The sequence below is a fragment of the Balaenoptera acutorostrata genome, chromosome 13 (genome assembly GCF_949987535.1).
Source record: "Balaenoptera acutorostrata chromosome 13, mBalAcu1.1, whole genome shotgun sequence".
Taxonomy (NCBI): domain Eukaryota; kingdom Metazoa; phylum Chordata; class Mammalia; order Artiodactyla; family Balaenopteridae; genus Balaenoptera; species Balaenoptera acutorostrata.
Window position 1 is genome coordinate 66,622,537 of NC_080076.1, and position 16,611 is coordinate 66,639,147.

The 16,611-nt window shown below is 45.7% G+C and overlaps 1 protein-coding gene across 2 annotated transcripts in view; it reads left to right on the forward strand.

Moving 5' to 3' along the window:
• PI4KA (phosphatidylinositol 4-kinase alpha) overlaps nt 1–16,611 on the forward strand; it is a 96,900-nt gene that overhangs the window by 14,367 nt on the left and 65,922 nt on the right. For both annotated transcript variants that reach the window (XM_057527156.1, XM_057527155.1), the window contains exons 2-4: nt 9,232–9,348; nt 12,228–12,321; nt 14,883–14,971. In XM_057527156.1, the coding sequence (XP_057383139.1) occupies nt 9,232–9,348; nt 12,228–12,321; nt 14,883–14,971 (300 nt within the window). The remainder of the gene's footprint in view (nt 1–9,231; nt 9,349–12,227; nt 12,322–14,882; nt 14,972–16,611) is intronic.

Consider the following 16,611-nt stretch of genomic DNA (forward strand, 5'->3'; position numbering starts at 1 on the left):
CAGTATTTTCAGTTCTCTTCATTTCTTTATGTAGATTAATGTTTACACTTTATTGATTTTTTCTTATTTTTTGGGGGACACACCATGAGGCACGTGAGATCTTAGTTACCCGGCCAGGGATTGAATCCGCACCCCCTGCAGTGGAAGCGTGAAGTCTTAACTACTGGACCACCAGGGAAGTCCCCCTTACTTTATTGGTTTCGACATTTCTTATAGTACAGGTCTGCTAGTGTGATTAAGTCTCTCAGCTTTGTCCTATTTGAAAAAGTTTTTTTTTCAGCTTCATTTCTGCTGACTATAGAATTCTAGGGTGGCAGCTGTTTTTATTTTAGCATTGGTCTATATATCTGTCCTTACCCTAGGACACTGTCTTGATTACTATCACTTTGTAGTAAGTTTTGAAATTGGGACGAGTGAGTCCCCAAACTGCTCTTCCTTTTCAAGATAGCCTTGTCTGTTGTGGGTCTCTTGAATTTCCCTGTGCATTTTAGGATCAGCTTATCAATTTCTGCAAAGAAGTCACCTAGGGTTATAATAGGGATTGTGTTGAATCTGTAGGTCAATTTGGAGTATAATTGCCATCTTAATATTAATTCTTATCATCCATGGTCATGGGATATCTTTCCATTTATTTAGGTCTTTACTTTCAGTGAGGTTTTGTAGTTTCTAGAATGTAAGTTTTGTACTTCCTTTGTTAAATTTATGCCTAAGTATTTTGTTCTTTTGATGTATTGTAAATGGAATTAATTCATGACATAAAATTCACCATGGAATAATTTCTTAATATCATTTTCAGTCTGTTCATTGGTACTGTATAGAAATGCAATTGATTTTTCCTCTATTTCCTTTATTGTGGTAAAATATACATAATTTAAAATTTGCCATCTTAATCACTTTTAAGTGTACAGATCAGTGATATTAAATACATTCATAGGGACTTCCCTGGTGGCACAGTGGTTAAGAATCCACCTGCCAGTGCAGGGGACACGGGTTCGATCCCTGCTCCGGGAAGATCCCACATGCCGTGGAGCAACTAAGCCCCTGTGCCACAACTACTGAGCCTGTGTGCCACAACTACTGAAGCCCGCATGCCTAGAGCCTATGCTCGCAATAAGAGAAGCCACTGCAATGAGAAGCCCGTGCATCACAATGAAGAGTAGCCCCTGCTCGCCGCAACTAGAGAAAGCCCGCGCACAGCAACAAAGACCCAACACAGCCATAAATAAATAAATAAATAAATAAATTTATTTTAAAATAAATAAATACATTCATAATGTTTTACTACAGTCACCACCATCCATCTCTAGAACTCTTTTCATCTTGTAAAACTGAAAGTCTGATTAAAGTTGATTTTTCTATATTGATCTTGTATCCTGCAACTTTGCTGAACTTATTTATTAGGTCTAATTTTTTTTTAGTGGATTATTTAGATCAGCAGTCCCCAACTTTTTGGCATCAGGGACCAGTTTCTTGGAAGACAATTTTTCCACAGACCGGTGTGGGAAAAGGGTACGGTTTCCGGATGATTCAAGTGCATTATGTTTATTGTGCATTTTATTTCTATTATTATTACATTGTAATATATAGTGAAATAATTATACAACTCACCATAATGCAGAATCAGTGGGAGCCCTGAGCTTGTTTTCACTTGCCACTCAGTGATGGGGTCTTGATATGAATCTGCGAGCAATTGATTTATTATGGTCTCTGTGCAGTCAAACCTCTCTGCTAATGATAATCTGTATTTGCAGCCGCTCCCCAGCACTAGCATCACCGCCTCAGCTCCACCTCAGATCATCAGGCATTAGATTCTCATAAGGAGCATGCAAGCTAGATCACTCACATGCGCAGTTCACAGTGGGGTTTGCGCTCCTGTGAGAATCTAATGCCGCCGCTGATCTGATAGGCGGCTCTCAGGCGGTAATGCAAGTGATGGGGAGCGGCTGTAAATACAGATGAAGCTTCGCTCCCTTGCCTGCCACTCACCTGCTGCTGTGCCACCCGGTTCTGAACTGGCCACGGACTGGTATCGGTCCATGGCCTGGGGGTGGGGTACCTTTAGCTCACGTCATCTGCAAATAGAGATAGTTTTTTCTTTCCAATCTGAATGGCTTTTATTTCATTCTCTTGTCTAATTGCCCTGACCAGACCCTCCAGCACAACACTGGGTAGAAGTGTTGAGAGTGAATGTCCTTATCTTGTTTCTGATCTTGGGGGGAAAGCTTTCCATCTTTTACTATGTACAATGTTGGCTGTGGGTTTTTGATAGATAATCTTTATCAGGTTGAGGAAGTTCGTAGTTTGTTGAGAGTTTGTTTTTTTTCTTTTTTTGGCCACACTGGGAGCATACAGGATCTTAGTTCCTCAACCAAGGATCGAACCCGTGCCTCCTGCCATGGAAGTGTGGAGTCTTAACCACTGGACCACCAGGGAAGTCCCTGTTGAGTGTTTTTATCATGAAGGGTGTTGAATTTTTTCACATGCTTTTTCTGCATCTATTGCAGAGCTGGTTTTTAAACTTTGTTAGGGCAGGTCTGAAATAGCCTTTGCGACAGGGGTAGTTTAGCCCCATTGCTGAGGTGTGGCCCTTCGAGTTCTCCACTGAATGCTTTGCGGGTTTTTTGCTCTGGCTGGGAGTAACTCAGACTCCTCTCAGCTCTGTAAGAACCCAGGAACCATTCATCTCACAGTTCCTTGGTTGTTTTTTGCCCAACATCGTGGAGTATTACCCTATCCTGGTCTGTCTTAGTATATTCATCAAAGACTCAGGGGAACTCTTGCAGATTTGTGGAGCTTTTTTTCTGTTGAGCTCTCTCTTCTCCAGAATTCCCAGCTGCTTTTAGACTTCCAGTACTCCCATTTCTGTCTCCTCAGCTTAGTGAGACCAGCATGATCTGCTTGAAATGCCCTTCCCTGTTTTGTGGTCCAGGATGCGTCTTCTGGCAGAAAATCAGGGCAGCAGGGCTCACCTTGTTTCCTCTCCCCCAAGCATTTCAGTCCTGTGTGCTTTCCCAGTGTACGAAACCAGTGGTTTCATGTATTTGTCCATTTTTCTGTTGTTTTATGGTAGGAAGGTAAATCCAGATCCTGATGTTCTCTCATGGCTGCAGGTGGAAGTTCTTGGCTCACCGGATTTTATTGCTAGAGCAGACATTGCAAAATTCTATCTGTTCATCCTTTTATACCTGGGAAAGCTGAGGCTTGAGGGAGATGATTTGTCAGTTTGCCAAGATTGGCATAGTTTTAAGACACAAGCATCATGTCACAATCACCTTTGTCTATCATGCTCGCTCTGAGTCACTTAGAAAATGTTGACTTATGTTCAGTGTTCTCTAAGGGGGCAGGGCGTAGGAGAATGACAATTAAGAAACAGATTTAACAACAACAAAATACCACTAATACTTAAAGCATAATCTTCAGTTCTCAGGGACTTTTGTTTCTCCAGGAAGACTATTCCCAGAGGTTTCAGGTAACAAAAGTTGCATACTTAAAAGTTTAATTGGCCAGCTTATAACGCTATTATTGTAGCTTAATTTTGACCTACATACCCGACCTACACCCACTCTCATGTTGAGTTCTCATCTGTGGTGTTCTGCCCACTCATCCAGACTTGTGAGGGCATCTTATTTTCTCTAACTTGGTTCAGCATTTCCTTACTTTGGCAGTAAATTCACCTCAAGGCATCTCTCTTAACAGCCTTGGGTTAAAGTACTGTCAGGGCTTCTCACAGTCTAAGGAAGTAACCTCTGTTGCCTCCTGTGGTCTGTTCCTTAATGACCTCCTCAGAGTGGTGTGCAGAGCCAGCCCCTCTGGATCCTTTTCATAAATGGGAGCAACCCCAGCCGTCTCTTTCAGATTTTGAGCTTAGTGACCTTTTATAATGACAGGCTCTTCCCCCCATCACCCCAAAGAAAGCAAACTACTTGTTAATTTGTTGTAAACTTCTGAAGAAAATCATTCAATGTTATTTTTTCACTTTTTCTTCATTATAGCGTTCAAGCTTTATTCTGCATTAGAACTTTGACCTCTCTGTGCCTCACTTTTTTTTTTTTTTTTTTTTAAATAGTGAATCCCTTTTTTTTTTTTAAAGGATTTTCTTATTTATTTATTTATTTTTGGCTGTGTTGGGTCTTCGGTTCGTGAGAGGGCTTTCTCCAGTTGCGGCAAGCGGGGGCCACTCTTCATCGCGGTGCGGGGACCGCTCTTCATCGCGGTGCGCGGGCCTTTCTCTATCGCGGCCCCTCCCGTCGCGGGGCACAGGCTCCAGACGCGCAGGCTCAGCAATTGTGGCTCACGGGCCCAGCTGCTCCGTGGCATGTGGGATCTTCCCAGACCAGGGCTCGAACCCGTGTCCCCTGCATTAGCAGGCAGATTCTCAACCACTGCGCCACCAGGGAAGCCCCTGTGCCTCACTTTTGTAAGCCGTAGAATGGGGATAGTTAATGGGGATGTGGTGGGCACGTGACCAGGGGACACAGTCCCGTCTGCAGGGGGCGGAAGGTAAGTACACAGGGGCTCCAAGGTAAGACATGAGAAGGGCAGGCATCTCAGCCCAGGGTTCTTGGTGGGCTCCTGAGAGGTGTGAGGGGACAGACCTGATGTCCAGAGCAGCTTGACAAGCAGGAGAGGGGGAGCTGTGTCTTAGAATGATGGGAGGGTTTTGTGGGGAGACGAGGCAGGTTGAGAAATGCTGCAGACAGTGGAGACCCTGGAAGCGGCCTGACAGAGGTCCAGGCTGGGTGTCGGTATGTGGGAGGACCTCCCTTGCCAGGCTGCACATGTGCATGGAGTTTGTGTCGGAGTTGGGGGCCAACGGGGGTGCATGAGCGGGGGGACAGAAGTCGGGGGGTCTAGGGAAGTGCCTGCTGCCTGAGATCATACTTAACCCATCAGGGCCAAGTTGCCCAACCTGTGAAGCAGGATGGCACGTGATCTCCTGAAAGTGGGCGCTTGGCAGCCGAGGCCGCGCCCTCCCCCGGCCTCTGCCTGGGACCCTGCCTGTGATTGGGGGTCGTCAGTGGCCCTCAGGCCTGGGGCCGAGCGTCCTCTCAGTGTCGGGGTTGGGCCTGTGTGTGCTGCGTGTTTCCTTAGGGAAATTTTACCAAGGAAAGCTCAATGTCACAGTCCAGTATTTCCGTGATTTTTTTGCTAATGAAGTAATTTAATCAATTTGGTTTTCGTTTACACAGAGCTGTGGAGCATTTTCAAGGCTGCTTTGTGAGATTGAGCTTGACGTGCCTGGGCCTCCTGTCCCAGGTGGCACCGGCCTGGGTCCCCACCCAGCCATCCCTCTCACTGCAGCCACGCGCCTGCGTCGGGCCAGATAGCTGCATCGCCTGCTTTTTAAAAACCTTCCTACTTAGACTGAGACTCTTGGGAAAGTTATAGTTAAGTAGCAGTTGTTTTGCTGATATTAAGATGTTAGAATTAAAGAAGTTGTAGCAGGACTGTTGTATGCAGAAAACATCTACTTCGTTTAGTTGACCTAGATTTTCTTTCGGTTTTATGTTACTTCTTTGTTCTTGGATTACCCAGATTCTATCCATTGAAATATTATACACTCTTCGCTTATTTTCTGAGCTCTAAGACTATAAGTATTATTGTCCTTTTAGAAATAAGATTTGCATTAGTGGCAAAATTGTTTCTACTATTTAAAAATTTTTTTTTCTGATTCTGCAGTTAACAGTATTCCTTACAGAAAATACAGAAAAGAGTAAAGAAGGAAATAAATATTGCCTGTAACCTGATTAATTTTTATATCTTTCTAGATAGGCAGTCCAGGTTTTGAGATTTGTTTACAACTCTGTGACCAACTGTATTAGTTTCCTATTGCTGTTGTAACAAATGCCCACAACCTTAGTGGCTTAGAACAGCGCAAATTTATTGTTTTATAGTTGTTTAGAAGTCTCGCTGGGCTAAAATCAAATAAGTGGGCTTGTCAGCACCATTTGTCACACATAGTTCATGCTAACTACCTGGTAACTGGAGTGATCGACTGTGTTAGCTGATTGGCTTCATCCTCCCACCTTTATGACAGGAGGTGGTTTTGCAACTTGGAGCCTGGAGCCCATGGAAGTTAGGCTCCTGTCCTCCCCAGAGATGGGGAGATGGGCGCTGTCTCCCTCGATGTGTACATTCCAAAGAGGTGGCTCCCCAGGTCCTCGAGAAGGACATTCCTAAGTCATAAAGCTCGCAAAGTGCCAATCTAGTCTTCAAAAGAATTTATGCACCATTCCAAGAAAGGAGGAAATCCTTCCTTTGGCAAGTTTTCTAGTGTGAGTTCTCAAAGAAAGAGAAGGAGAGGGACAGCTCTTCCCTTACTTTCAACCAGGAGAATTAACGCCTCTTACATGACCTCATATCTGGTCCTCACCCGGGTTGTCTGTCCCCCTCTGGAACGCGGGCAGGGCCTGGTCCGAGGTTCACTTTGCATCCACAGCGCCCAGGGTGGCGCCTCCCGCAAGTAGTGCCCAGTGAACAGTGAGTGAATGAGTTAGAGGCGTCCTGCTTCCATCGACCCTCATAGGAGCCATTCGAAGGCCGTTACTGATGCACAGTGGCGTGGACTATGCCCACCACTTGCCGTGGAGCGAGTCCTGAGCCCAGGTGAGGGCTGTACCTCCGTACCTGGCCCCACGGGGACGCTGTATAGATGGGAAGCTGAGGCTCGACGTGTCGCCTGGTGACTCTGGGTCTAACTCCAAAGTCCAAGTGCATTTCACTTCCACAGAAAAATACAGCATGATCCTTACCCTGCCCCCCCAAAAGCCTCCAGGGACAGAGGACAGGACTGTGAGCACGAGCATATAAAGTCTTAGGCTTGTCTGTGTTGATGTGTGGGACTGTTGAAGGGTCATCTTTTCTGTAGTTACAGCTTTTCCATATTTAGTAATGAGGTTGGGCCAGTCCTGCCACGTTTCTGAGTCTCACTTTGTCCTCCAGCCTTGGGGTCCCCCCCAGGTCTATGTTGCCCGGGGTGGGGCCTATGGGAGGGCTTCCACAGGCCTCGGGTCAGTGCCGGCTCAAGGGTTAGCTCTGGATCTCAATGGCTCCTTCTGATATAATCCACCTTGTGGTGGATTTCTTATTTGCAGGCGTGTTTCTTGAGAGACTTGACTGTCTGTTATGTGAGTGTGAGTCTCTGCAATGATCACTCTACCGTGCTTGTTCTGCAGCTCCTTCGTGTTTTATTTCCCCTGATCGTAAAGCATGTTCTCCCAGTGACAAGGGGGAAGTTCGACTTCCGTTCCTCTCTTGCTCGTTGCTGTGTGCTCTTTTGCCTAAGCATTTAATCACACAAGCATGGATTCCCCCTCATGTGTGTGTGTGTGTGTGTGTGTGTATATATATATATATATATATATATATATATATATATTTTAAATAAATTTTACACTTTTATTTATTTATTTATTTATTTATTTATTTATTTATTTATTTATGGCTGTGTTGGGTCTTCGTTTCTGTGCGTGGGCTTTCTCTAGTTGCGGCGAGTGGGGGCCACTCTTCATCGCAGTGCACGGGCCTCTCACTGTCGCGGCCTCTCTTGTTGTGGAGCACAGGTTCCAGACGTGCAGGCTCAGTAGTTGTGGCTCACGGGCCTAGTTGCTCCGCGGCATGTGGGATCTTCCCAGACCAGGGCTCGAACCCGTGTCCCCTGCATTGGTAGGCAGATTCTCAACCACTGCACCACCAGGGAAGCCCCTATATATTTTAATTTTAACCTACTGTATGTTTTTTCTGATTACACAAGAAATATTTTCCTTTTGAACATATTTTGGCAAATATAAAAAAGCATGAAGAAGAAATGTCTCACCTCTGGTCATCCTATCTCTCAAAACTATTAACACTTTGATTATATATATATATATACACACACACATATATATACACATATACATATATGTATATTTTGGGCCACGCCTCATGGCTTGCGTGATCTTAGTTCCCTGACCAGGGATTGAACCTGGGCCACCACAGTGAAGGCGCTGAGTCCTAACCACTGGACCGCCCTGATGTATTTTCTTCCAGCATTTTTTCTGTATGTAATTCAGATCATTCCTTTCGTGAGCTTATAGAACATTTAGAACGTTGTTCTGTGTCACTGCTTAGTCATAGAAAAATGCCATTTTTAATGTCTGTAACTTTAGGTTAAACTTTACAAAAGCATTGTTTTTGTAGGTCAAAAATGGTTGAATATCAGCAGTTAGGGTTTAACCTAATATTTGATCAAGTGGTTGATCATGATTATTTTCCTAAATGTTAAATGTTTAGATTGTTTCAGAGTTTCAATTAGTATACACAACACTGGGGTGAAAGTATTTTACATAATCTTTGCCAGTTTCAATTTGTCCTCTTGTATTTGCCCCTTTAAAATCTGAAGGGGACAACAGCAAATTACTTTCTATAAAAAATTACAGTGGTAATTGACTGATGCATTTTCAGGGCAAATGGCAATCACTGGCTTCCATTTCCTTTGCTATTAGAACATCCCACTAGACCACGTGAATGTCAGTGAGAGACTTCTCATTGGGTCCATGGGACAGCAAGGTTAGGGCCTCCTGGTGTATCTTAAAGCTCTCTTCAGAGCTTGCTCTGGCAGAGATTTTCAAGATTGGCATCACCTGATTTCCTTTTCATAATAAATCCTGATTTTTAGTTCTTTTATGACAGACATTTACTGTTGGTTTGTTCTGACGATAATCCTAGTGTTTCTATTTATTCAGGAAATTACTGACTGCCTGCCTGCTGCCCTCTGCCTGCCACCATGCCACGTCCAGTAACAATATATATTGTTTACTGAGCACGTACTGTGTGCCCCGCACAGTTCTGAGTGCTTTACACACATTTAATGTGTAAAGAGCCCTAAGGGGAGGCCTTGTGACTATAGGTAGCTTACCTGTAGGTTTTCATAACCTGCTCATGGGCACCACTGGGAAGTGGGGACCCTGGACTGCCCTGACACCTAAGGGCAGACGTTAGCCATCGTGCTTTACCGCCTCCGTGGACACAGCCTTTCAGCTCTTGGTCCAGGTTCCTTGGAGGGGTGTGTATACCATCATTTCAGAGGCTGGAGGTGTCCTTTTTATGACCTTTTGATTGGAAAAAAATGACTTATTTGTTGTATGTATTCGCTGGGCTTTTTGGTACTGGTTTATCTGAGTGTGGGTTTATATATTTTTAAGCTCTGGGCTTTTTCTGTTTGTTTGTTTGTTTGGTCTCACTTTCTAGGTCCAGAAGCTGCTGTGTATGTGCCCAGTCGATTTCCATGGCATCTTCCAGTTGGATGAAAGGCGGAGAGACGCGGTGATTGCATTGGGCATTTTTCTCATTGAATCTGATCTACAGGTAGGACTTGGCTAAATTAAAAGTGTTTCTGCGTGCAAAAGAGGGTGCAGTTAGGGTTTAAGTTTGTGCCTACTTTATTCTCCTAAATCAGGCCTAGAGGAGCGCTCGCGAACCTACCTGGGGGAAGTGGTCAGCTGAGGGTGAGTGATGGGGAGGGGGCAGAACTGGTGGGAATGAGACCTCTATGGATATGTCCTCAGGAAGGTGCGGTTTTTGTTTTCGCCAGAAAGTTAGAGTGCTTTGTGAAGTAACCACGTACCCTCCAGAGTAGACTTGATTTTAAACCTCAGGCAAAACGCTCGGGAGCCAGACTCAGAGTAACCACTTCTTTTCCTTCCAAAAGAACAGTGTTCTTTGAGATAATTGTGATATAACAGTCTTTTTCAAAACTATGATAGATATAAATTGTTTTAGAGTACATGTTAATGTGCCTTTTAAAGGTGATTTACAAACCAGTGTTGTCACTACAACAGAAAATGGCCATTTTTTAGTATTTACCAAGGCTAATTGAAGCAAATGCTCAGTCACTGGATACGGAATCTTTTATCTGTTTATTTTTATCATTGCCGAAAATCATTTTTTAAAATTCCAAGTTTAATCGTCCTATGTTAAAAAAATAAAGATGTCAGCTATTTGAATTTTTATTCATCTAAAAAAGTTAGCTTGCATGTCCTGGAAATTTTACTTCAATAAGAATTAATATTTTTGACAGTATTTATACATTTGAAAAAAAATAAGCATTTTAATTTTAGAGAAGTATTTCAAAAATTAAATAGGTTATCTGATCAAGGCCACACGAAAAACCAAGATTAGATGCATAAGCTGCATTTTAATTCTTCTTCTTCCTATTTATTTATAAATGTGAAAATAAAGACAATCATTTTCTATTTGCCAGGTCCTATTTAAATTTAAATATAAAAATAAAGGGAGGAAAATAAATTTTCAAAAAAAAACCTGTGTAAGAAACTACTGCTATTCGAATGAGTATTACTTGAAACTATCTTTGGCAATCACATCACTTGCTGGATTTACCTGTGAGCCCCTAATACGTGTATCGGGTTTTTTCAGATGGCAGGGAAGAGATGAGTACAAGTTACTTTTGTTGTGGTTTGGGTTCCGGATCAGGGGTTGGCAGGGGTGGCAGCGGCTGTCCCATGGGACTCACAGTCGGCCTGATCTTCCCAGGAAGCCGGGGGCCTCACGGACACCAGGAGAGGAGCCCGGTGTCTGCCGGCCCCTGCGCCTAGGGACCAGCTTTCTCGTGATCCACCTGGAGTTTGTGTTCCTTTCGTCCATCCCAGGTGGGCGCTGGCACTGGCCTCCTTCGTGCCCAGTTAGTGGGCTGCCCTGGCGGCAGCCGTGGCCAGAGTAGCAGTGGTGGTGACACCATTGCAGGGTGTGTGGGGAAGAGCCCGGGCCGCTCCCTCTCTGCAGGGTCTTGGTGTGCGGCCCCTTTGGGGTCTTGTGTGTGTTAGTACACCAGTTCCCTGGGCAATTGTTGCACAGGAAAAATGGTTTTGTTTTCACTAAAGAAGGTTCTCTATTTATTTTGGTTACCTGCTGTGGCATAAAAATTACCCCAAAGTTGGTGGCTTAATTACCCCAAAGTTAGTTGGTTTTGTTTGGCGGAGGATTTTGCTCATGAATATGCAATTTAGCCAGTGCTCAGAAGATCCCAGTCTCTGCTCCATTTGGTGTCATCTGGGGTGTCTCAAAGGCTGGCCCTGGAGTCACCTGAAGGCCCCTCCCCCACATGTGTGGGGTGATCCTGGCCGCTGGCTGGACCTTCTCTGGGGCTCTTGTCCAGGACCCTTCTATGTGCATGGCCTCCCCGTGTGGCCTGGGCTGTGTCACTTTGTCACAGCATAGTGTCTGGGTTGCAAGAGTGCGTGTCCTGAGAAAGAGCCGGGGGAAGTGGCTCTGCCACCTCTGAGCTAGCCTGGGAAGTCAGGCTCGTTCATTCTACTTTCTACATGCAGCTATCCCTCGGCATCTTCGGGGGATTGGCTCCGGGACCCCTTGCAGGTACCACAGTCCGAGGATGCTCCAGTCTTCCATATAAAATGGTGTAGTACTGTCGGCTCTTTGTATCCATGGACGTGGGATCCTCGGATACAGAGGTCTGACTGTACACTAGAAGCAAGTCACCAAGGCAGCCCTGTTTTCAGGGGACGCGAATTTGACTCTGCCTTTTGGTGAAAGGAGTGTGGCAGAATTTGCAACCATGTTTTCAAAGCCACATGTTTTTTCAGCGTTTCAGAACATCAGATAGTGTCCCCTTCTCTGGAGCACACTTGTCCTTCACGGGGGCAGCCGCATGTAGGGAGATAGCCAGGAGAGCTAGTAGTGGAAGGTTATGAACTCTATGCTGATTGGCTAGTTTGGAAACTAGATGAAAGTAATTTTTCCATTGGCTAACATTGGCTATAAAGTCTAATGCTCAGTTTGAGAGGAGCAAAAGGAAACATGAAGCCGAAAATTTAAGAAAGGAAGGGAAGAGCACAAGGGCCGTGAACAACAGAAAGAAGCATCACCAAGTTTGTAAGCTGCTCTCCAGTCTGGAGGATGTGGTCCTGAGGTTTGGGTTTGGGGACTTTAAACACCTGGCAGGAGGCAGTTCTGAGTGTGTGCACACGTGTCTTCTTCTGGAGGCCAGAGCCAGGCTGGACACTGAGCAGCAGAGGGCAGGTGTCGGCCTTCCTGTTGGCTGGAGGGACGCTGCCCGCCATGTGCAGCAGTAAGGGTGCGACGCTGTGCAAACGCCCTTCTCTGAGATGATCAGGATGTGGATGTGCTTTGTTTTGGGCTCAGTCTGTGCTAAAAAGCTACCAGTCGTGTACTTAATTAAATGTAATTTTTTTTTTTTTTTTTTTTTTTAGCACAAAGATTCCGTGGTTCCTTACCTTCTTCGACTTCTTAAAGGTCTTCCCAAAGTGTATTGGGTAGAAGAAAGCACAGCTCGGAAAGGCAGAGGTAGTTTTGCTTAAAGTTTCCCTGAATGCGAGGAAGCGTCTGTGTGTTCCCCGTCTGTGAGGATTGAATGTTTAATCACACTAACGCGGCAGTTAGGATGCTTCTAGCTGGTTCCACTCCTGTGCCTGCAGCACTAGCGCTTTCTTACGTCGCCCAGAGCCCTGGGTGGGACGAGCGGGGCTGAGCAGGACCACAGGGACCCTCAGGAACCTTTGCTCATGTCCCATTGGCTGCCCTGGGTCCCCTGCTGTCCCTGAGCTGGTCTGTTGCCTCAGATGGAGAGGCTCACCCTGCAGTGAGATCAGTTCTCCAGATGGCCTGGTGGCTGCCCAGAAAGGAGGGCTGAGATGGGAGTTTGGGACTCGACCACCATGTCCACTGTCAGTAGTTTTATCACTTTGTCGATGTTGCTAAATTTCCACTGAACTTTGCATCTTTGCAAATGGAATAAATTCATGTGTATTTCTTTTTAACTTGTGTTTGATACTGATCTCTCTTTAAGGTCAAAGAGAAAGTTAGATAATCTTTTCTCTCTTCCCCTCCACTGCCCTCCCCTCACTTCCTCCCTCCTTGCCTTCTTCCTCCCGTCCCTCCCGAAGTATTTACATAGGTCCCCTACATGCCAGGCATTGTGCTAAACGCTTATAACACTCATGATCTTGTAAACGGATTTCCCAAGACTCCAAAATCAGCTTGGAAGATCTCCAACATTTCAGAGTTCATGACCCATGAGACTGAAGTTTCCTTGTAATCTCTCTCTCTGAGGTCCAAGGCCCCCACCTTCAGATCTAGCGGGGGGTTGGTGCCTGCAAAGAAGGCCCTTGTCCTTTCTGTTGGTGGCATGGCCTGAATTTGTCAGGTGGGCTCAGTCTGCTGGAGACTGGGCTGTCCTTATGAACATCCGCTTGTGCCTGCCCGTGTTCCTCTTGCCCTTTGGGTTTTCAACATTTCTGGTGACTTACTGTACCTAAAGCTGACAGACCCCAAATTATGCAGGTGTCCTGGAATTTGAAAGACTACAAATTAAATAGACCATTGCTGAAAAGTGAAACATCTGTGTCCACCATTGTTATCTAATTTGGGGAGAAGTAGAATACTAGAAAATGTTGATCCTATTTTATTTCAAAACAAATATCACTTCTATATACTTGGACTCATTCGAATGAATTTTTTAGCATTATTTAAACATTGTTAGGGACTTCCCTGGTGGCGCAGTGGTTAAATATCTGCCTGCTAATGCAGGGGACGCAGGTTCAAGACCTGGTCCGGGAAGATCCCACATGTTGCAGAGCAACTGGGCCCATACACCACAACTACTGAGCCTGCGCTCCAGAGCCCGCGAGCCACAACTACTGAAGCCTGCAGGCCTAGAGCCAGTGCTCCGCAACAAGAGAAGCCATCACAGTGAGAAGCCCATGCACCACAACGAAGAGTAGCCCCCACTCACCGCAAGTAGAGAAAGCCCGCACGCAGCAACGAAGACCCAATGCAGCCAAAAATAAATAAATAAAAAATAGATAAGTTTATATAAAAAAAAATTGTTAGAGATATATAAATTTCCAATTATTGGGTAATATTTCAGTCTCCTAGTTTCTGTTAAGGCAATATCACTTATGCTTTGATAAACCCCATAGCAGTAGTTCTTAAAGGGCCATCCCTGGACCAGCAGCATCAGCACCCCTGGGAACTTGTCAGAAGGTAGATTCTCAGACCCCACATTGGAGCTACTGAGTTAGGAACTCTGGGCCCGGGAGTCAGGCAGACTGCATTTCAGCAAGCCCTCCCGGTGGTTCCGGCCACACTCAAGCTTGTGAAGGACCTAGAGCTGCGTCTCAGAATCACATGTGCGGAAGTAGACACGCAGCGGTCATCTGCTCTGTGTGTGTGTGTGTCTTTGAGTCAGTGCTCAACGTTCAAAATTGGTTAAATGTTTAATAGTGATCGGACCTCCTTGGCAGCAGGTCTAACCTTCCCAAAGTGCACTTGACAGAAGAGGTGCTTCACTTGTGGTCTTTTGTAGTGCTCCCTTCTTGACCTTGAGGCTCTGCTCCTGAGAATCTCCGTACTGGCAGGCTCAGTCGGGGAAGGGCTTAAAAACCTACGAGGAGTAGAGCACATCTCTGGGTGCTCTTCTGAGGATTTTCTCCACCTGTCAGAAGAAAAAAGGAAAAAAAAAACATTAATTCAGTTTAAAGTGATAGTAATTGGTATTTGACAGTTAGCCTCCATGAAACATCTCCCATAGTCTTACCAAGATTGATTTCCCAATTTTATTTAGGTCGGGAATAAAACATGGAATCTGTCATGTTGAGAGGCTCTGTAATCTCAGACTATAAATTGGCTCAGCAAACATTTCAATTTCTTGAACCAAAACATTTTATTACAAGGAAGGCAGGGGTGTTTCTCAGCAAACACGTTGGGCCCGTATCTGTTCTTTGGAGGCTCATCCTGAAGAGGGCGGCCTCCACTGTAAGCAGGTCCTTGGCAGCCGTGTGAGAGGGAACAGCCAGATGGGGTGGCTGGTCAGTGTGATGATCCGATTCCTGTCTTTCTGCTTCCAGGCACCCTCCCGGTGGCCGAGAGCTTCAGCTTCTGCTTGGTCACTTTGCTGTCTGACGTGGCTTATAGGGACCCTTCCCTCAGGGATGAGGTAAGTGTGCGTTGACTCGGTGTGTGTTTCTGTAAGATCCGAGAGTCCCAAAGTGATGACAGGACAAAAAAAAAAAAAGAAGTGATTGGATTGTTTATGTTGATTTATTTCATACTGTTAGTAACACACATGAGAAATGTTAAATCCTGCTTGCAGTGCTTAGTCCCCTGCTGACCTCCCGAGTCTTATCTCGTTCAGCTTTCCCAATTGCCCTGTGAGGTGGGCAGCAAAAGGCCACGTGTCCTCCTGCCTCCATGCTGGGGACTGATGTTCATAGGAGAAGATTTTCTGGAAAGCTGGAGCCGTTCCTTCAAGTGCTCCAGTGTTTTTAGTTTTAGTTTATTTTGTTGGAAATGTTACTTAAATGTATTTCATATTTCTCTCCTTTTATTTATTTATTTATCTTTGGCTGCATTGGGTCTTCGTTGCTGCAAGGGGGCTTTCTCTAGTTGCAGCGAGCAGGGGCTACTCTTCATTGTGGTGCGTGGGCTTTTCATTGTGGTGGCTTCTCTTGTTTCGGAGCACGGGCTCTAGGCGCACGGGCTTCAGTAGTTGCAGCACGCGGGCTCAGTAGTTGTGGCTCGTGGACTCTAGAGCGCGGGCTTAGTAGTTGTGGCATACGGGCCTAGTTGCTCCACAGCATGTGGGATCTTTCTGGACCAGGGCTCGGACCCGTGTCCCCTGCTTTGGCAGGCGGATTCTTAACCACTGCGCCACCAGGGAAGCCCCCCTGTATCTTTTTTAATTTTTAAAATCTCTTTACTTACTATCACACTGTAAATTCTGTGTCCCTATTTCTGCCATTATGTTGGTCTCCACCCTTCTTTCTTAGCTTAGGTTCTTTATTTACTTGTGGGTTGGCTAAAGAGGTAACTAGATATGTTAGAATCACATATTATTTAAAAAGCTAACAGGGGGCTTCCCTGGTGGCGCAGTGGTTGAGAATCTGCCTGCCAATGCAGGGGACACGGGTTCGAGCCCTGGTCTGGGAAGTTCCTACATGCTGCGGAGCGACTAGGCCTGTGAGCCACAATTGCTGAGCCTGCGCGTCTGGAGCCTGTGCTCCGCAACAAGAGAGACCACGATAGTGAGAGGCCCGTGCACCGCGATGAAGAGTGGCCCCCACTTGCCGCAGCTAGAGAAAGCCCTCGCACAGAAACGAAGACCCAACACAGCTATAAATAAATAAATAAATAAAAATAAAAAATTAAAAAAAAAAAAAGCTAACAGGGCTTTTCTACCAGTAACACCTATTGAAATAGGTCACCACAGAGGATGGTGGCATAACTTTAATATGTGAAATGGACAAAACATTGCTTTCCAGGTCCTCACTGTTCCTCATCATTTGACACTAGCAAAACGTGAGCAGTTTGGTCATGAACAAGTCACCTCAGACCAACTTCATTTTTCTGCCTGGATTCCCCAAGACTGGAAGCGGGGGAAGTGAGAGGGACTCGGTCTGGGTGCTCTTCATCAGGGCCTGGACCACGCCTCTCCTGACATCCTTGGTCAGCAGTGTAGCCGAGGGCAGGGTTTGCAGAGCCACCTGAAGGACCACCCCAGGGGCACCCAGCAGGAGTCTCTGGTTGCCTGCCCCCTGCGGTGGAAGCTGAACAGCTAGGACCAGCCAGGACCGGGGA